The 21,468-nt window shown below is 37.7% G+C and overlaps 2 protein-coding genes and 1 long non-coding RNA gene across 3 annotated transcripts; 2 read left to right on the forward strand and 1 right to left on the reverse strand.

Annotated features, from left to right (window-relative positions):
* Positions 1 to 464: 464 nt before the first annotated feature.
* On the forward strand, positions 465 to 4,352 carry LOC103454464 (vesicle-associated membrane protein 724). Its single transcript, XM_008394059.4, has 5 exons — positions 465 to 1,022; positions 2,297 to 2,438; positions 2,543 to 2,663; positions 3,726 to 3,788; positions 3,880 to 4,352. Exons 1-5 carry the CDS (start codon positions 833 to 835, stop codon positions 4,027 to 4,029), a joined length of 666 nt encoding a protein of 221 aa, XP_008392281.2. The 5' UTR covers positions 465 to 832; the 3' UTR covers positions 4,030 to 4,352.
* An 11,046-nt stretch (positions 4,353 to 15,398) lies between these two features.
* Positions 15,399 to 16,134, forward strand: LOC139192821 (uncharacterized). Its single transcript, XR_011577243.1, has 2 exons — positions 15,399 to 15,646; positions 15,757 to 16,134. It is a non-coding gene; the product is annotated as an uncharacterized lncRNA (long non-coding RNA).
* Positions 16,135 to 19,521: 3,387 nt separating this feature from the next.
* LOC103403764 (flowering-promoting factor 1-like protein 3) lies at positions 19,522 to 20,279 on the reverse strand. Its single transcript, XM_029096418.2, has one exon. The coding sequence runs from the start codon at positions 20,095 to 20,097 to the stop codon at positions 19,774 to 19,776; it is 324 nt and encodes a 107-aa protein (XP_028952251.1). The 5' UTR covers positions 20,098 to 20,279; the 3' UTR covers positions 19,522 to 19,773.
* Between the last annotated feature and the right edge of the window lie 1,189 nt (positions 20,280 to 21,468).

A 21,468-nucleotide genomic window follows, 5' to 3' on the forward strand; every position in this document is an offset into this window, starting at 1 on the left:
AACGACAAATGTGTTTCTATGTTTTGAAGTAATATTTATGTGACAATGTAGTATGTGCAAATTAAAGAAGAAGAAAAATTGTTTTTAACTTGTCATAATGGGTCGGGTTATTTTACTTGTTAAATAAAGTAACCTAACCTGTTAAGATAACGAATATGATACAACACGATCCAATAAGATAACAAATATTACACAAAAACGACATGAAACATAAAAAATATGACCTGTTTGACAGGCCTACGTCCTAGCCACATTTGGTGGGTTTTGGGCAATTTTCTTGCCCTTGCCATCCAAGGATGGGTGGACTTTTCTTAGCTTTCGACAACTTTGACTGTTTTTGTTTGGTTATTTCTCGAGCTTATTTATTGATTTTCACACTAATGCTGCCCCCTTTAATTTTATTTTTTGTCTAAAATTGATTTGTCTAATCTCTTGAAATTGCCAAAATATCTTCCACTGCAGCCATGGATAGAGAATTGTGTTGCAGTCCACAGCGTCCACTTGCGCCTAAATAGGGCATTACCGCCAATTCAACTCTTCACCGGTGAAAGCAGGAGAGACGCTTTACGACTTTCAGTCCAGCAATAATCATTTTCTTAAACACACTTTAATCACACTTAATAATCATTAGATTAACATCACCGGTGCCAAAACAGCGCCCCCGTCAATTAAATTTAATTAAAATAATAAATAATTCAAGATATTTCAGAGAGGCTCCACTGTTTTAGTGACTTAATTACAAAGAAACAGAACCAACCAGAACCTTCGATTTGTCTGCTACTGCTGCTTCCACACCGCCGTGCGAGCTGACTCGCCAACTCGAAGCAAGAAAATGAGTCAGGAATCGTTCATCTACAGCTTTGTGGCCAGAGGCACGATGATCCTGGCCGAGTACACTGAGTTCACCGGCAACTTCCCGGCGATTGCGGCGCAGTGTCTCCAGAAACTGCCTTCCTCCAATAACAAGTTCACCTACAACTGCGATCACCACACCTTCAATTTCCTCGTCGAGGACGGATACGGTGCGTGGTTCGATTCGGTTCCAGCTGACTGATCTCTTTGCTTTCTGTTTTTGTTTGATTTTCTTTCGTTTTCCCGGGAAACAAACAGTACGGGAGCTTGAATTGCATGCGGGAGTAGCTGGATCTAATGTGAAACAGAGAAATGTGAGGATTTATGATCTGTTTTACTTGGTTTGTAGTGGGAAGTTGGAAACTAGTGAGCTTTTTGAACTGGGGTTTGCTTGGTTTTCGGAGATTTTGGTAAAGTTTGAGTTTTTAGCTGTTTGGTTGCTGAGAAAATCTGTGGAAAAAGGAAAGAAGTTCGAATTTTTAGTCTTGTTTTGTTGTGGTTTTCAACAATTTAGAAGACTTGGCGTTTAGCTCAATTGACTAGGCTTGGAAATCAGGTGAGTTTTGGTGAGCAGAGTAGGTTGCATTGTTGAAAAGGAAGGAACTTGATGGTATTTGCATAAATATTAGATGACGAAGAAGGAAGTACTTTAAATACCATTTGAATAATAGTAAATGTGATCAACGCTCTTCGGCATTGAGATGCTGAAAATTCATTCAACTGGTGTTTTGAATTATTTATTTCACTTTGAAAAGAAGAGGAACAGTGGATTGGTATCACATTTCATCGTTTTCGTTCATTTAGTAGTGGAACCTGTACCTCCGCGTTACACCATGCACTTCCTTAGGATGCAACCCAGAATTTAATTGACTGCCCCTTATTTTGGACCCCTCACTTTATGAAAATAGGTAGCTATTGTATGACTCAATCAAATTTAGCATCAGTTCGGGGAGGCTCATAGCTTAGTTGGTAAGAGCACCTGCACTGAGAGTTGGACTCTCAAATCTAGGCTTTTGGCCTTCTTTAAACTAAAAAGGCAAAATGTTGTATCTTTTCTAGCCTTGTGCATATTAGTTGGCCGTTGAGATTACCTGTGAGCTCAACTAAGGAAAGCACAAGCTTGGGGTTGAGCCATTTCAACATCTTTATGTTTCTTTTATTATGTTTCATGCTAATACTGTTCGCATACAAATGTTCGGTTCAATAAATGTTGTATGTGACTTTAAATTATATCAGTATTAAGACTAGACAGTATGCTGGAGATAGTCTTAGCTTATGTATGAAATGGATGTTAACGAATTAGTAGTACAATCTGTTATGTTCTGTAGTCTGTTGATGCATCTATGTGTGTGCCCAAATCAAAATAATTTCAATCTGTGAAATTTCTTTTGGGGAAGGGTTTTTGGTGTCAAACCTGTTATCTCGTGTTCTATGGAATTTGCAGCATACTGTGTTGTTGCCAAAGACTCTGTTGGCAAGCAGATATCGATTGCATTTTTAGAACGAGTGAGAGCTGACTTCAAAAAAAGATATGGGGGTGGTAAAGCAGATACGGCTATTGCCAAAAGTCTTAACAAGGAATTTGGGTATGTTCATTCATGAATCATGATAGGTTATGCTCAAGTAACCCTATGCTTTTGTGAAATTCTTTTTGTTCAAATGGAAACTAAGATGAATTTGAAAATTACAGACCAATAATGAAAGAGCACATGAAGTATATAATTGATCATGCAGAAGAGATTGAAAAGCTATTGAAAGTGAAGGCGCAAGTTTCAGAAGTTAAAAGTATAATGTTAGAGAATATTGACAAGGTACAGTGTCTGTTCTCAGATATAGTGCGTGTATTCAATGTGCTTTTAGTTATTGATATACCATCTGCATCTAAATGCTGTTCTTTCTGTTTTGTTTTTGTGTGCTAGTACACGTAAGGCCTTAACCAAGTAAGTTGTTGAACTTAGCCTTTCAAAAATTTATGAAGCACCGTATATAAACTACACATATATTAGATTGATGACCACACAGTGGGTGAAAATCTAAGCAACCATCCTCTCTCTCTATTCGTCTCCGACTCCTTCTTCCATCACTGGGTATCTAATGACTAGCAGTTATTTGTAGTAGAAAAAGATGTGACCTCATAGTGGTGGTGTCAAATGGCTTCATCATGAATGTGTGTGACCTATTCATGGTGGTGGTGGTGGTCATAAGAAATGGCAGATCCATAGCTTTAGAGAGTAAAAATGCACGGAGAATCTTTTGAAGATACAAAGAAACAAGGAGACCTTGTTGGTTTGTTGGTCGCTCTCTTTGAGTGTGATTTTGTAGTTCACAGGTGCCATAGACTGTTACACTTGGGTACGGGGGCTTCTGTCATGATTTACATTGCTGGCTGTGGTGCTATACATATTATCACTCTGTTGTGTCAGCTCTTTGAAGTTTACTCGAGTATATATAATTCTTAGAGTCGTATGAGAGGTCCATGTGTTTGTACTATACTCTAGTGGTGGTTGGAGTACTTTACTTGTTTGCAAACTAGGTACCCCCATGCTACTAGCATTTGTACGAATTCATGGTTCCTTCTACTAGGCATATCCTTCTCATTGTACAAATTACCACAATTAGTAAATTTAGACTCTTGGTTGTCCATCCCAATAAACACTTAAACAGAAAGAGTTTCCCGTCACAACTTTGGTTATTCATTCTAGTGAGATTAGCACAGTATGGCTTCTTTTGTCGCAGTCACCATCTGGGATGTATAAACCGGTCACAGTCAACATCTGGGATGTATAAACCTTGCATTATATGATCCATTGCACCAATTGACCAGGCCGTAGATGTTGCATTTCATGCTTATTCCACCTACACATGCTTTTCAGGCTATTGATAGAGGGGAAAACCTGACTGTTCTTGTTGACAAGACTGAAGATCTTCGTTCTCAGGTAAGTGGAGGCAAGGGCAACCCTGCCGTTTTATCTGTCATATGTATTAAACTCTTAGGTGCTGAATAAGTTTGCTTGTTGCAATTTTCAGGCCCAAGATTACAAAAATAAGGGGACACAAATGAGAAGGAAAATGTGGTATCAAAACATGAAGATAAAGTTGGTCGTTTTCGGAATCCTCCTACTTCTGATCTTGGTAATCTGGCTTTCTATCTGTCATGGATTTGACTGCACGAACTAGTAGTATTTAGGCACAAAGCAATTGCTTTCAAATTATAGGATACATGAGCTTCAATTCAACAGATTGTGTTGAACATGGAGGGAGAGGGAGAGGCGGGATGGGGATGGGCGAGGGGATAAAGTGAGAGAGGATTCTTACATTTGTCTTTATCGAATTGTTTTCTAGATTTTATTTGAATATAGCAACTATGCAGACAAGGTTTTGGTGATTTATTTTTTCATATCTGAATCTTACATGATTGATTAGATCAGGAGATTCCTGATATGTCCCCAAAGAAACTTTTCTGAAGATGCTATACAATTCGATTCAATTTTGGTTTGCAATTCGTTTGGGTCAGTTTTACGTGGGTTATAAGACGTTACGACGTTCGGAGAGTTGGGAAAAGTTAGATTATAAAGAATTTATTTCACTATCAGAGGCAATGCAAGATACTAGATGTTCATATGCTATCAAATGATTTCTTTCTATGCATGTGTTGGAAACAATCTGTGCTAGGCAAGACAAATTCTGTCCTCAGGTAGTGTTTTTAGTTTTGATACAAGCAAAAGGGAATCAAACATAGGTGCTCGACGACACGAGTAAATGTCGGACCCCATTTGAGCTACAATTTCTTTGTATTTTTCAGCTAATGTCAAATGATGCTCTAATGAGTAACGAGATTATGCGTAGCTATAAGTTGACGGTTGAAATGTGTAATTTTGAGACTATTGTACACCCAATTCAAACCAAATGAAATTTTATGAACAATCTTGTTCTCTTAGATACCAGGGTTTAAGAAATTCGTGGTCTCCCACCGTTTGATCTTAATTCAAACCAAATGAAGTTATTTTCACCCACAAGTTTTTATTTTCATGTGATTTCATTCACTTCTCCCTCTTTCTCTCTACTTTGCTCATCCTTCCCCTTTTCTCATTTCTTCCATTCATATAGCCGATCCCACTCAGTGACTTGGATTTTCCAAGTCTCCAACCAAGAAGTTTTCCTCACTCGGGAAATTAAGGGAACACTACCTCAACCTATATGCTCCACTCACAAAGCTTCAACATACAAGCTTCAACAAAAGAAAATTAAAAGAACTTAGCGAAGAAGGCTTTGGTGTATTTAACACAATACGTTGAAATGAAGGAAAGCTTATTTATTGATATCCCCGATAAGCTACAAATATGTACATATACTTGAGTCAAAATAAACAAACAAGAGGGAGCCTTCACAAAGGTTGCTTAGGAGAAGTCTCAGCAGTCGGTAGAGCCCCAGAAAGAGAAGGCACCGGAGGAGGATCATTCGGAGCCTCAGTACTGGACAAAACCCTAGAAGGAGGAGGCATCAGAGGTTGATCATTTGGAGCTTCATTACGCGGTACAGCCCCAGAAGACGAAGGCAATAAATGCCCTTGGAACAAACCCACAAATCTCTGATGATCAAGTAAAACCTGACCATCAGATTCCTTCATCTGGTCAAGCTTCCTCTTCATGTTTGTAGCATAGTCATGTGCGAGCCGGTGCAACTGTTTATTCTCATGCTTGAGCCCTCTAATCTCCTGTTTGAGACTCATCACTTCAGCCGCCAATGATTCAACTTGGCGGGTTCGAGCAAATAGGCGTTGGGCCATATTAGACACAGAACCTGCACACTGAACACTGAGAGCCAGAGAATCCTTAACAGCCAACTCATCAGACCGTTTGGAAAGTAGTCTGTTATCTTTGGGAGTGAGAAGGTTCCTGGCCACTACCGCAGCGGTCATATCATTCTTCATCACGGAATCCCCAACGGTAAGAGGACCAGTAGGGGAGACGAAGGATGGGCGCCATATGTTGTCTGGAGAAGGCGGGGCTGCCTCTTCAACAAGGTTCAAGTCAAAACGACGGTCGGAGGGGCCAGACATTTTCAAAGGTGTTGAAGAGAGAAGAGGTCGGACAAATCAAGATCTTAGAAGTGCAAGAATGGAGCTTCTACTGGTGGATATTCAAGTGTGCTTTGGAACTTAATGTCAGCCCCTATAAAAATCTGCACTCGACGAAGCTTCAGAAATCGAAGAGGCGCCTGCTCAGAAATCGAAGAGGCGTTTGCTTTCTCAAAAGCTGGGCTGCTCAGAGACCACGAGGGTCGATCTCAAAAATCGAAGAGGCGTTTGCTTTCTCAAAAGCTGGGCTGCTCAAAGACCACGAAGGCCGATCTCAGAAATCGAAGAGGCTTGCTTTCTCAAAAGCTGGGATGCTCAGAGACCACGAGGGCCGATCTCAGAAATCGAAGAGGCACCTACTTTCCAGCCTTGTCAGCACCTGTCACACGCACACTCAGCTTTGCGGAAATTATGGGCATTCTGTCGAAGATTTCTGACGAAGTAGAAAGCACATGAATCGTACTGTTCAATCACCCACTTCCCACACGCAACAGTAGCTCATGGGTACCACAGATAACTTTGCCAAAGTTCTCTGACAAAGTTGAGACACGTGAAGCTTGCAGCTCCCACTACATCGCTCTGACCAAGAAGGGTAAAAGAATTGCAAAGAAACAACACTAACAAAGTTTAAACACATAAATTTTGAAGGTCTAGCTACCATATTATTACCCACAAGGGTAAAGGAACAGTACCACTGCTGGATAATTGGAAAGTCCCGGTGTGTCAACCTCTGTGCTTCGTGGCAAGGTAGACTAGCAAACATGCCCAACCTGTACTCACATGCGAGAAAACACTCCCAACAAGATTGCTTGCTCCAAAATCGAAGAGGCACCGCCCTCCGAATCTCGAGAGCCAGACTCCCAACATGATTACTTTCTCAAAAATCGAAGAGAGGGTAAAGGAACAGTACCACTGCTGGATAATTGGAAAGTCCCTGTGTGTCAACCTTTGTGCTTCGTGGCAAGGTAGACTAGCAAACATGCCCAACCTTTACTCACATTCGAGAAAACACTCCCAACAAGATTGCTTGCTCCAAAATCGAAGAGGCACTGCCCTCCGAATCTCGAGAGCCAGACTCCCAACATGATTACTTTCTCAAAAATCGAAGAGAGGGTAAAGGAACAGTACCACTGCTGGATAATTGGAAAGTCCCTGTGTGTCAACCTCTGTGCTTCGTGGCAAGGTAGACTAGCAAACACGTCCAACCTTTACTCACATTCGAGAAAACACTCCCAACAAGATTTCTGGCTCCAAAATCGAAGAGGCACCGCCCTCCGAATCTTGAGAGCCAGACTCCCAACATGATTACTTTCTCAAAAATCGAAGAGACACCGCTCTCCGAATCTCGAGAGCCAGACCCCCAGCAGGATTGCTTTCTCAAAAATCGAAGAGGCATCGTTCTCCGAATCTCGAGCCAGATCCCCGACAGGATTGCTTGTTCGAAAATCGGAGAGGCACCACTTTCCCAACTTCAAGAGCTGGATCTCCTTGGATAAAGCTTGTCTGTAATCTTCACACGCAACATCAGCTTTCCAGATACCACAGACCACTTTTTCAAAGTGCTCTGACAGAGTTAAAACATGTGAAGCTGGCAGCTCCCACTACCGTGCTATAACCAAGCAGGGTAAAGGAATAGCATTATTACTTGATGTTAGGGAGACTCCTATATATGTCGACCTCCATCCCTAACGGACAGGCAGACCTGCAAAAATGCTCAACCCTTTCTCTTATCTGAGAGGGCACTTCCAACGAAGCCTTTCGAAATATTCAGCTTTCTTTCCCCCCGATAATACCTCTGTAAACAAGCTATACTAGAGCAAGAATATCTCATATCATCAGGGTTAAAAGCAAGAGTATCCCATATCATGCTTTTTCCCTGTCTTTTCCTTTGGCCTTGTTCTTACCTGCAAGACAAGGAGAAAGAGAGCAATCAGTCAGCACTTGGAATCAAGCTTCCAGCCAGGAACTGACTGCCTGGAACCCCTTACCTGATTACTTACCTGGCATTGCTCTCGAGTACTCATCTTCAACATCTTATGCTTCCAGGGAAGATACCGCATCTGCCTGAGGAACAAATAGGGCAAGTGAGAAGGATACAAGGAAGCATGTGGAGACAAGCGTAACAGCACACGTGCCGATACATCCACTACTCTATCAAAAGCAAAAGTATCCCATATCAGCAGGGTCGAACGTACTCTAGATTTGATGGACTTGTTTTGACCCTCAAATTCTTCAGTCGGCCTTATACTCTGGAGGAAACCAGAAAACCCTCCAGCCCAGTTCAAGAATAAGCCTGTGGAAAGTTACTTCTTCAAAAGCAAAAGTATCCCATATCATCTCTCCTCATTTTTCTTCTCTTTATCCTTCATGCTGCCTGCAAGATAGGGAGAATGTGAACAATCAGCCGGAGCTCTGATTGCTTACCTTGTCTGTCACCTCTTTCAGCAGATCCCCTAGCTCGGCGACTTGGGGGACTCCTACTACATGGTTTGTATCGCGCTTGACCAAGCATGAAACTACAAGTAAGCTTCAAGTGAAATTGATACATTACCTTGTGCATCTCCACCAGTTACAGATACCACCCCTGGATGGAGGAAGAGTACTTCCAGAGAATATGCCACATCTACCTATGAGACAGATAAGGCAAGTCAAGACGATACCACACTCCGGTACTTAGAAGTTTCGTGGCTACGAGATCATTCTCCCACAATATTTCCTAGTGTCATTTGTACTAAATCATTCACTTGTACTCACTAAATGAGAGCTTGAACCTATGTACTTGTGTAAACCCTTCACAATTAATGAGAACTCCTCTATTCCGTGGACGTAGCCAATCTGGGTGAACCACGTACATCTTGTGTTTGCTTTTGTGTAAACCCTTCACAATTAATGAGAACTCCTTTATTCCGTGGACGTAGCCAATCTGGGTGAACCACGTACATCTTGTGTTTGCTTTCCTATCTCTATCCATTTATATACTTATCCACACTAATGACCGGAGCAATCTAGCGAAGATCACAAAAAGTGACCGTTTTCGCTACCTAGGATCTATCTTGCAAGAGAACGGAGAATTAGATGGAGATCTCAACCATAGAATACAAGCTGGATGGATGAAGTGTAAGAGTGCATCCGGCGTGTTGTGTGACCGTCGTAGGCCACTGAAGCTCAAGGGAAAATTTTATAGGACGGCAATAAGGCCATCGATGTTGTATGGCACAGAATGTTGGGCAGTGAAGCATCAACGTACACAAAATGGGTGTAGCGGAGATGAGGATGCTTCGTGGGATGTATGGGCACACGAGAAAGGATAAGATTGGGAATGAGGTTATCCGAGGTAAAGTAGGAGTAGCCAAAATTGAAGGAAATATGAGAGAAAATCGGTTCCGGTGGTTTGGACATGTGCAAAGAAGGCCTACTGACGCTCCGGTTCGAAAATGTGACTACGGGACAGAGGTTCAGGGCCGAAGGGGTAGAGGAAGACCTAGGAAAACTTTGGAAGAGACCCTAAGAAAAGACTTGAGTACTTGGATCTAACGGAGGACATGACACAAAACCGAGCGCAATGGCGTTCTAGGATTCATATAGCCGACCCCACTTAGTGGGAAAAGGCTTTGTTGTTGTTGTTGTTGTTTCTATCCCGAAAAATAAAAACTAAAAACGAACTGGTCATCAAATCAGCCCTAACGTTTCAATTGGCTTTCCCTCTACTCTTACCTCCCATAGTCATCTATCGGTGCACTTCCCACTCATTATTTTTACTTTCCTTAAGTTTTAATAATCATTTAGAAGCATCAGAAGTCATGGCCAGCCAAATTTACTGAACAATTTTAATAATTATTTTTCCCTTAATGCACTGACCTTTAAGTGTTGCATGAGGTCGTGAACGTCCGTTAAAACAAACAGGTAATATGACCTGAGCCATTACCCTTACCCGTTAAAGAAAATATATTTTAAATTGATAAATATGTGAGATAGAATCCAACAGTAACGATTTAATCTCACATAAGTGAGACTAAATCCTATGGTTATTTTTTAAATAAGTTTTTTTTAATAGTTTTTTAGTTATGTAGGAGTGCGAAAAATAAAAAATATATAGTTATATAAACGCTCGTAATGACGAACTTTACAACTTTCGTGAATGACTCAACTCTGAAATCCGCCCCTATAATCACAAAAACAATCGACGGTTAAATTTGAATCTAAGGTTTATGGATTATGGTGTTGGATTTTTTTTTTTGTTTTACATTTTTCACATTTCTACAATAATTATTATGAATTTTATTAATTTCGCACTCAAATAAAAAACACTATTCATGAGGTTGGAGGGTTTTAAAAATATAAGCGAAGATATAATCATCTCTAAGCATAGATGATGCAATCTTAAGCGCTTATATATTCATTTACATTTTTCATAGTTGTACATTAATGATTTTTATTTTTTATTTATTTTGAACTCCCTTAAAAATACTATTCATGACGGTTTGTATGGTTTTAAAAATTCAAATGAAGATGTACCTATCAATTCGATCACGAGCGCCTGCATATTTTTTCACATTTTTTTTCGCACTTGTAATTAATTGTTATAATTTTTTAATGTGTTTGATATTTTTAATTTTTCATGTGTTATATACATCAGGACCAGCCCTGAGGGTGTGCAAGTGGTGTCACGGTACAGGGCCTCCAAATCGGAAGGGCCCCAGATTTTTCAATTTTACATGAATATACGTATATATACCAATATGTGTAAAAAATTATAAAATCAACTGTTAGCACAAGTAGTACTTATTTTTCTCTGTATTTGTTTGGGAATGGGTTTGAGGCTTTGCCTCCATCATTTTTTACTTTATTATTATTAAATGCATAAACTTCCATAAAAATAATATAAAAATTCCACAAAACTAAAATAAAAATTCTAGGACCTTTAAGATTTTTTTTTTGAACCAACGATATTATTTACGCTAAGGGGAAGGGGGTGGGCTTAGCCTCACAATGGGCTAGCAATGATGTGGTTCAAACTCGTCTTTGGCGAGAATCGAACCTAAGACCTCTCATTTATAAGTGAAGATGAATACCACTAGATTGTAGTACTAAGTTGCTGAACCTTTAAGTAATTAAGAAAAAAAATAAATCACCTTTTTGTCAGTTGATTTGTTATATTTGTTTGTGCTATTAGAATTTATAGAAAGCAAAACTAAAAATTGAAAAAAAACAATTCGCAATTTGAGGGCCTCTAATTCACTTTCGTACATGGCCCCTAAAATCTTAGGGCCGACTTTGATATATATATATATATATATTTAATCTCAGTTTTAAGAGGATAAAACATTTATGAGTATGAGAGAGAGAGAGAGAGAGAGAGAGAGAGAGAGAGAGTAAAAATCTTTGTTATGTCGTTAACTTTAAAATTGAAAGTTGTCTTTTGCCTGTACTATACTAGTTGATTTGAATTTTAGATAACATGTCAAGTAAAATTTCTTCTAGTAATAATAACAAGAAACTCTCATAATAAAAATAAATAAATAAAAACTTAATGTGTTTTAACTTATATGGAATAACAATACAATAATACATATTTAATATACAATATATGCACTATGGGTATTGTAATTTATAGTAATTTTTTTTTTAAGTTTAAAAGTTCAAAAATGGCAACACCAGTTTTTGGTTGGATAAAGTGTAACTCTGATGCTGCTTGGGATGAGAATGGTTCGTATGGATGTATAGGGATTGTGGTAAGAAACTCAGTAGGAGATTTCATGGCTGCAATGGTGGTTTGGGAGACTAGGGTCGATCGGCGATGCATGCAGAGGTTGCTGCTGCACGGGCAGCAGTTGTGTTTTCTCGAAACTGGGGTATAGAACATGTGGAGGTGGAAGGTGATGCTCTCATGGTGATAGGGTTGAAAGCCTCGGCAAGGTTTTTATTGAGGCCCTGTTAGCACCATATCCTCGATTTTGTACGTATTTCATTATTCAATGAATATCATACTTCATCTAAAAAAAGTACTTTTTTCTTAACATGTCGAAACAGGTTATCCACGAGTTACCTATGTGTAAACTTGTTCTTATTGTGTAACCCGATAATGTCCCGATTAGTTATTATATTGACTCAAAACCCGTTATTTTCATGTCATTTTTGTGTCGTATTAATAGGTCGTGTAAAAAATTTCTAGATCTATGCATGAGAGTCCAAGGCCAACTAGTTCCATGAAAGAAAAACTAGTCCCATGAAATTAAGATAGGTGTCACTTAGTACTACGGTCTAGTAGTGTTCCTCTTCACTTATAAATGAGAGTTCTTGGATTCGATTCTTGCCAAAGGTGAATTTGAATCACTTTACTTGCTAGCCCATTGTGAGGCTAATTCCACTCCTCCCCCTTAGTGTAATAATATTGTTTGTTAAAAAAAAAAAAAATAAGGCAAGCGTAGAAGAAGAACTTTGGAAAAGAACAAAAAAATTATAATACTATGAAGGGCGGGCTTAGACTAATTAAACTGAAGCTTATACATCGTCCACAATAGTCATCCCAATCAATTGGAAAATAGGGAAATGGATCCTATTCAGATCCCTTCCACCTAATCCTCCTCATCAAATAATCCGGACCCTTGAAATTTGATCCAAAGGCTAAAAATAGGAGCTTGCTCTAAAGTTATAATAACTTTAGCCGTTGGATCAAATTTTAAGGGCTCGGATTATTTGATGAGGAGAATTAGGTGGAAGGGATCCAGGAATGATGCATTTCTAGAAATTAGAGCTAGCTAGGGTTCCTCCTTGGTGGATTGGGCTTTAGGTTCCTCTAGAACATTATAGAATTTGTATCAATATTTGTGTATCTTAATATTACCTCATTTAATCATGTTTGGCTCACCAATCAAGGAGTTATTTTCTTTTCTGTTTTTTCAAAAAACGATTATATTCACACACTTCAAATTATTTCATTCGCACGTTTTAAATTTTTTTAATTTTTTTTATCAAGTGTTAGTAGTGTGTCAAAAAATATTAAAAAAATAAAAAGATGTGAGGGAAGTAATTTGGAATATGTGAATATAATCTTTTTTTTGAAATTTGTGGTAGTGAAAGTGAGTCATAGCAAAAACCTCAATTTTTGTTGAGTAGAATTGACTTTTCCTCAGTCAACCATGGCACATCTAAGATCAGGAGGATTCTCTCCAGACCCTCTTTATGAGGATCCTAGGGATCTTCAAATCTTGTCCATTTATTGTACATCGTACGATCAGTTTTCGTTAAGTACTATTCATATTTAATTAAAATAAAAGTATTTAAAATGATTTATGACCGTAAGATGTACAATGAACGGACACGATTAGAGGATCCGGAGAGGATCCTCATTCCATCTCAGAGATTTTCTAGTTGAACTCGCCCGAAGGCTAATCAAAGATCAATGTTTAAATGTACTTAGCACTTAAACCTAAGAGCAATTTAATATAATTTTGAAGACGTGAATCCAACATTTTGGAAAAGGATCCTCGAAGGATCTTTTTCTAGGGATCCTATCCCATGATCGTGACTGTTTATCGTACATCGTGCGGTCAGTTTTTGTTAGGTACTATGTATTTTAAAATTTAAAATAATTTCTAACAGTACGATGTACGATGAATAATCATGATCACGGGATCCTTAGTATTCAACTTTCTTTATAAGTGATGAATTGATTGGTTATTAGAGTATTCCTCTTCACTTTGTTGTGTCTTGAATTCACACTATTCTTTATCTTTTTAGTGTAAATTATTGTTGAATGTTTACTAATATCCGATAAAAAGTATTTAACAACCTTCCAAAGTAACAAAAGAAAACACTAAATGGGGGCACATTTCCGTTTGATTTATTTAGGATCAAAATCGTCAGTAGAATTGACCGATATCAGTAATGATTTGTCGATACCATAATTACCTAATAGGATTTCTTTAGATATAAATACCTATATTTGGTTCTTAATTAGGGTTTTAAAGTTGAATTTCAATGAATATATTCAATCCCAATACGTCGTCCCCAGTTGGAGTTGGAGTTGGAGTTGGAGTTACATATAACTCTGTAAATTCATGGAAATAACTATTTGACGATTCATATAAAATTGGTTTGCAAGACATTGACATGACAAAAACTCTGATATTGCCTATCAAATCATAAAAGACAAATAGGATCTCTCTTGTTCCATCAATTGTGGATAATTATTAATTGTGGATCTATATATATAGTGTAAAAACAGAGATAAAGAGCTCCAATAATGCTGGCTCTACTCCATCTTATATATACATTTGTGTACACACACACATACACACACACACACCGATCCTTGTTCTCAGTTGGTTAGTTTTGTTCAATTATTATTGCCCTTGGAATTGTTGAGAGGCCATTGATTTGAAGGAACTGACCACTCAATGAAACAAGGGAGGGGCATATAGACATAATATATTCACTTTTAGTCTTATCCTCATGAGGTTTTACTGCCTCAGTCCTTTGGTTTTAGGATACTTATCAGGAGATCTCTTTCCTCCAGTACCTTTCTTTATAGCACATGTTGCTTAGGCATGCTCCATGCATGGCAGCTTGATGGTGACTCCAAAATCTTTGGATTCATTCGTGCATGTGCACCATATTTCTAGGGAAACTATTTAGATATGCATGTTGCTTGAACTGTCAATGCATACTTGCTTTCCAATGTCATTGTCTTGATCAAAGTTTGAGCGAGTGCTTCACCTATATGCAGGTTGAATAAATAACAATATGATGCCCAAAAGAAATTCAACGTAATAACACTTATACTTACATTTTTGTCATGTCTCGAATAATATTTGGCTACTCAAGGGATGAGTAAGAGTTCCAACTTAAATTTGCTTATTATCAATTTATAGAATTTCGTATTTATGCTCAAAACCATTCATATTATCTACAATTCTATAAAAATTACCTCTGTAGAAAAATCTATTAAAACTAAGATCATTTAGTCAACGAATTGTATTAAAAAGATGAACAAAATTGATAAAAGCATTACAAACAATCTATGTTTTTGCTACAATCAATTGCGTAGCTAGGAATTATTCGGTTGGTGGGTTAAGCTAAAATTATTACTACGAAATCAAATTTTTAATCTTCTATTGCCTACATAAAATTATATAATAGTAAACCTAATAATATGAAGTAAGAAATTTATACTACGTTTTCTAGGGCTTCTAGCCTTCAAAACTTTCAATGAATAAAATAAAGAACCATTTGTAGTATGGAAGTTTTAATTTATTACTATTAAATTATAACATTGGTTAAAATGATGAGTTTATTTAACATTTATTAGCTCTTATTTTTCTTAAGGGAAATTTTATTTAAACCCATTTAACCTATTTATACACCCAAATTACTCTTTGCACCCATTTGATTTTTAACTAAATTATTATTATCTCTTTAAACCCAAATTTAATACCTAAAATAACCCCATAAACCCAATTCATTATGTAGATTTATTTTTACACCCATTAGATTTTTAAGTCCCGATTCAACAGATGGAAAATTGAAATCGAAGAAGAAGACAGGCTGAGGTTCTTGCAGAAAGAGATGCAGGGTCTTGTTCCTGGGAGCAGTAGCGGAGCCAAGGTAAGGGCAATGTTGCAATGGAAGCCATGCAAAGGCGCGGACTTTGGGCCGACTTCGTCTTCTACTCCGAGCTCGTCAAGTGCTGCTTGGCTCGGCGAGCTGTTCAGCAGGGTAAGCTCGTCCACAAGCACGTTTTCTCAAATGGGTACCAGCCCAAGACCTTCTTAATCAACGTTTTCATTAACATATACGTTAAATTTGCTCTCTTGGAAGAAGAGCAGGAACTGTTCGACGAAATGCTTGAGAGAAACGTTGTTTCCTGGACGACTATGATATCGGGATACTCAAATTCCAAACTCAACCACAAGGCCTTGGAGTCTTTGGTTTTAGAAGCTAAATTCGATGCGTTTAGACCTAAGTTTGAGAGGCCTTTTTGTTGTTTTTGTATTGAAATGGTTGAATTGGAAAATGCCCAGAAACCATTGTGATTGTTTATTTCGTTTTTGGGATATGGGTTTTCCACTACTGTCTCTGATCTTGTAAACCCAGAAAGCGATCTTCGATAAAAAACATGCAATAGGGTTCTCAAACTCAATGGAGAACCCTATCCGTTGAAATGGTTGAATTGGAAAATGCCCAGAAACCATTGTGATTGTTTATTTCGTTTTTCGGATATGGGTTCTCAAACTCAATGGAGAACCCTATCCATTGTGATTGTTTATTTCGTTCTCGTAAACCCAGAAAGCGATCTTCGATAAACAAACATGCAATAGGATCTTGGATTTATTGATAAATTTGAGTTTTATGATTAATTTCATTTTGTACTTAATAGTAATTATGCAATAGGGTAACATATATAATTAACATTTGAAATTTTAAGTTAGGTGTAAAAAGAGATTAAATGGGTTTAAATAAAATTTCCCTTTTCTTAAAAGTAGCCTTAAGATTTAAAATTTTCATTTGCTAAGTGGAATATGACAATTAAAAATCATAAAATAGCTCAAAAAATTAATATTTTTAAGCTCTGTATCATTCCAATTTTATCGGATGTCTCGAAGACACTAAAATTTTTAAGCTAAAAGAATCAAAACTCTCCATACGCTATGACAAAAACTTGGGGTGACGGTCTACGTACCATTGTTCAATACCCAACAGCACTACGACTTAATCAAAATTTCACACTTCGTAAAAATTAACTATACTTTGTCATAGTTGACCTTTTAAAGCTTTCATAATTACATAAAAACTGGAAATATATTACAAAGATAAATACAACCATTATCATTACAATTGTAAATCGACTGATCTGATTTGATGTCACCCTCCACTTGAGAATTCACCCATCCCTTGTCGGCGCCGACTTCGGTATCGTTTGACAAAACTTTGAGGGAATAAGCTTTATATTTTCCCCTTAGATTTTTCTGTCATGGTTAGCACAATTTTTTGAAAAATAAAAGACAGATTTTTGTGTTTGCAGAAAATGGTTCATCACCAAAGTCTATACGATTCCAGTTAATCATTGACAGATAATATGAAGTGATAGGATTTCAATTCTTTGAAGACAAGGGAAATTTAATGCATAAACTGGAAGAACGGGATGAAAGCAACAAACATCCATTACTTAGGAAACTGATCAACCATATTAGAGTTCTTTCCCACCTTTAGACTTGCAATTGAGGCTTTTCCGGTGGAGGAAGCCTGGGGTGGGGTGTTATTATTGTTTTATTGTAGTTTTAATTATGGAAATAATATTTTTTCGGTTTTTTTATTTTATTTTTTTTATTATTTTTTTATGTAAATAGGAAATTGTAGTTAAATTTTACCATATGTTAAATTTTGATTGAGTTGTAGTGCCATTAGACATTGTCCAGTGGAGCGTTGAGCTTCACACAAAATTTTCTCCTATGTAAATAGGAAATTGTAAATTATTATTTCTAGGGGAGCCTTGTACTTGGCTCCGCCAGTGGCTACAATAGATTTATTAAACGACTTTAGTTTCAATTTTTTTTTTTGACATTTACAGAATGATTCACGAACGATTCTAATCATAAGCATAAATCTCTATAATTCAAATACGAAGAATTTTAAATAGAAATTTTTACTCGTTCTTAAATAGTTGCTACCAAGTCAATACTCCCAAAACAATTTTTGTGGTACTCGACAGGTATATTCCATATTTGGCAAAATTTCCATTTTGAGTCAAAGTTGATTTTGCTATATCCAGATAAGATATTTCAAGAAAAGTCTTGTTTTTGTATCACCCAAATTATGCCAGTTGCTGGCTATTTAGAGCAATTCCACCCCAGTGGAATTTGCCCAGGACCCAGCCGAAAAAATAGGCCAGGACCCAGTGAATTTGCTCCAGCCGACCCAATTGACTGGCACCCAGCCCATGCCAGTCTCTAGCCCAGCCCATTTTTGACTGACCAAGAGACTGGCCTGTTTGTTTTTTTGCACTGGCGCGTGGCCTTCACGCTCGCGTGGGTGCGAGTAGGAGACAAGAAATCAGGTGGCGGGGCCCGCGCGCAGGCGCACTCAGACCACAACCCGGGGCTAGGCGACGTGGCCCACTTGCAGCCGTTGGATTTCCAACGGCTAGTTATTCTAGACCGTTGGATTTTCAACGGTAAAAAAAATTTGAATTTCACTTTTAAACTGGACCGTCCGATCACAGATCAACGGTCCACGTTTTTTCCCCCAAAAAATTAAGAATTCACTTTTAAAAAATACAGAAACTTTTTAATAAATTTTAGATATTATTATTATTATTATTTTATTTTTTTATAAATTCAGAAATTAAAAATAAAACTATTATTTTATAATAAAAAAATAATATTTTAATAAAATGGACTAGGCTATTTTTTGTTAGGGGTGGAGATGCTTTGGCCTATTACTGTTCAATGGAGTCTATTACTGTTCACTTGAGTGGATAAATGCGCTGGGTGCTGGCACAAAGTCCTTAGGGGTGGATTTGCTCTTATGCATGCCTGGCTTTGTTATTCCACTTTTGGGCCTATGAAAACCCTAAAATTTGCCTTCACTTGTTCTATTTGTACAGGGTAATTTCGGCATTTTGCATGCAGTTTACTGAGTGGATTGCCCCTGCCACTTGTATAAACACGTGGCGGCACTACGTTGTTGATAAGCAAAGCAAATGGTTGGCCTGAGGTAATCCACTTTTTCGTATGCCCATATGATTTTGGCCTTTCATGAATTCATGATGAACCGCAATAGTCGTAAATAAAAAGTTGATAAAATTTATATTCAGTCACCAAAAAAAATTTTCATCATAAAACACTCCATGTCTATGTACAAAACTTGTGACATATATATTATTTAATATTATATTTTTATTTATTTGTAAGTTAAATTTATTTCTTGTCATTACGAATTTTAACTAAAGTATTATAACTGACTCATTACTTAATATAAATGTCTCGTTGTATTTCCCGAATAAATAAAGGATCTTCGACGCATCTTAAAGACCATGAAAGAATACAAAGCAAATTAAGCGAGTAGTCGTTGCTCTTTCCTCTCTTAGTCCAGTCAACAAGGCATCCATCAAAGCCAAGAATGCTTCATATATATGCCAAATCAAATTCCACATCACTTCCAACCTTTTAGATCAATCTTTTTCACCCGCAAGATATTAGTGAAACATATAGTTATTTCGAACATTTTGGATTAATCTAGCTCTGTTATGTACAAACAATATTATAATATTATGGGAAGGAGGAATTAAACCTATGACTTCATATACAAGAATAAATGCTCTTAATCTACAAGCTCCTGCTGTAACCACAGCCAGAACGATCAAGGGAGACCAAAAAAATTGATTCCATGCATGCAAACGCGATCGGAGATTGCAGGGAGTGACCAAGCGATGCCAAAGCATCTTCTGTGGACTCTAACTCTCCAAAAACATTACTGAAATTCACCTATCTTTTTGGTAAGGGTTTATAAATAAAGGGAGTGAAACTGCCGTCTCTTTTTTCTCCCAAGGAAACAAGAGGGGGGGGGGGGTGTGGAACAAAGAACACAGCACAACAGTCAAGACCCAATTTTTATTGCACAATGATAACAATTTATACAAACTGTCAGAGTATTATCCAACAGTCAATCACCAAACCAACCCTTTGACTACTTTAATTAATTAGCTTTCCCTAAACCCTAACCAAACCAAACCAAAAATCAAAAGTAAACCCCAACCCTGCAGAAACATACAAACGCACACAAATAAACACAGAATCAAAGTCATCACAAACACTTCCAGCACGCTGCACAAACTAGTCCAAGGACTACGTGTCCCTCACTTCAAACACATTACGGTTTTTAACAACGATGTCATACATGTGCATGGACTTGAACTTGTTGAAATCTTTGGGGAGAGAGATGAGATGGACCGTGGATCGTTTGTGGAACTGAAGAAGGTCCGGATCGTCGTAGTATCGCTCCCAACCGAGCGTGGACAGCTTGCGTTCAAGCACGGCGTAAGAGCTGATAACCTCGTCAGTTGGAGTGTGGACGAGCACCTTACGCGGCCGGGCGTTGGAGCCTTGCAAGGAATCCGCCCCGTCCACCAACCGGACGACGCCATTCTTGAAAACCCAAACCCCAGACATGTTTGGTGATGAGAAGGTTAAACAACTAAGTAGGCAAAAGCTCGTAGGGTGGAGTGAGAATGTGTTGTTTGTATGGGTTTGGGATGTAGAGTATGTGTATTTATAGGTAAAATGAAGTGTCCTGAGGTTAAATTTTGGAGAGATGAAATTATGGGCATGTTTGGATGTGGGTATAGTAGGGTAAGGTGGGTTCCACTTGATTGTGGGGGGGTCTTTGTAAGATACAATAAGGATCATGGTGTTTGGGACATGCAGCCATGGACCAGTAGCAACCACTTATCTAAGTGTGGGCATTTCATATATCCGATAGGAGAATCCTTGTGTTTTTTTTCTTCAATTTTTTTCCTCCCTAAGGCTTTTAACCCCACATTGGGAATCTTTGTTTTGCTTGTGGAAAAATATTAGGATGGAGACTTATTCTCGAGAAAGCTTATTAGCAAGCTATACCGATATAATAGAAAATGATCATGATTTGAACATTTTGGCTTTGTGGGCATAAACACATGGAGATATCAATATTTGTATTAACTACCAAGTTAAACATATGTTTTAAGAACATTGTTCCGGACGGCCTTGCTAATTTGAGTTATAATAAGAATCTTGGGTATTATTATTTTGAGAATCCACCTAAATGGATTGGAGCTTATTTATTTGATTATATGATCGAAGTCTCCAGGACTCGAACTGTTTGAGTTAGTTTTGGGTTGATCTACCACCTTATGTTACAAAAAAGAAAAGGAACCTATAACTAAATAAAAGACATGGAAGATTACCATCTTATCATCAAGAGCTTATTTCTTTTAGAATTTTATAAGGCCCCTTAGAGTCCGGAGTTGATTTTGAGAGTTTAGGGTTTTAGAAGTTGCATCATTTTGTGTTTAGGGTTTATAATGTTCTTAGGAGGAGCTTAGGGCTTGGGGTGTATATCTCAGATTTCTGAGAACTAGACTCTACGCCCTAAGAGATTACCGTAGTCAAAATTTTTTTCGCCCAAGGTCAAAATTTTTTTCTTCTAAAAAAGTCTTATGCATACATATTTGTCACAATTCATTGAGGAGGATAATGGCTATGGCCTTATGATGATAGGGTTGGACAATATTGTCAATTTCACTAGCAAATTTAGTTTGACTTTTCAACTAGTACATAAACTAAAAATACGGTATTCTAGCTTAAAATTCTTTTGAATTTTGTATTTAAACTAAAAGCTTCTTATTTTGTACGGGGATCGGCTAAACGCGATTGGATGTTGATGGGTTTTGAGGGAGAGTTCACGCATGGTGTTATATTCACTTGGCTATGTAAGCTACCTCATATATCTTTAAGTGGAATATTTTGAATTTAGGTATCAAAATCACTTTGTGACACTTATAT

This window comes from Malus domestica, chromosome 16, assembly GCF_042453785.1.
Source record: "Malus domestica chromosome 16, GDT2T_hap1".
Classification (NCBI taxonomy): Eukaryota; Viridiplantae; Streptophyta; class Magnoliopsida; order Rosales; family Rosaceae; genus Malus; species Malus domestica.

Coding starts and splice junctions, on each gene's coding strand:
- LOC103454464 (XM_008394059.4), top strand. CDS start 833: ATGAGTCAGGAATCGTTCATCTACAGCTTTGTGGCCAGAGGCACGATG. Junction 2,439..2,542: donor AGTCTTAACAAGGAATTTGG/GTATGTTCATTC, acceptor TGAAAATTACAG/ACCAATAATGAAAGAGCACA. Junction 3,789..3,879: donor CTGAAGATCTTCGTTCTCAG/GTAAGTGGAGGC, acceptor TGCAATTTTCAG/GCCCAAGATTACAAAAATAA.
- LOC103403764 (XM_029096418.2), bottom strand. CDS start 20,097: ATGTCTGGGGTTTGGGTTTTCAAGAATGGCGTCGTCCGGTTGGTGGAC.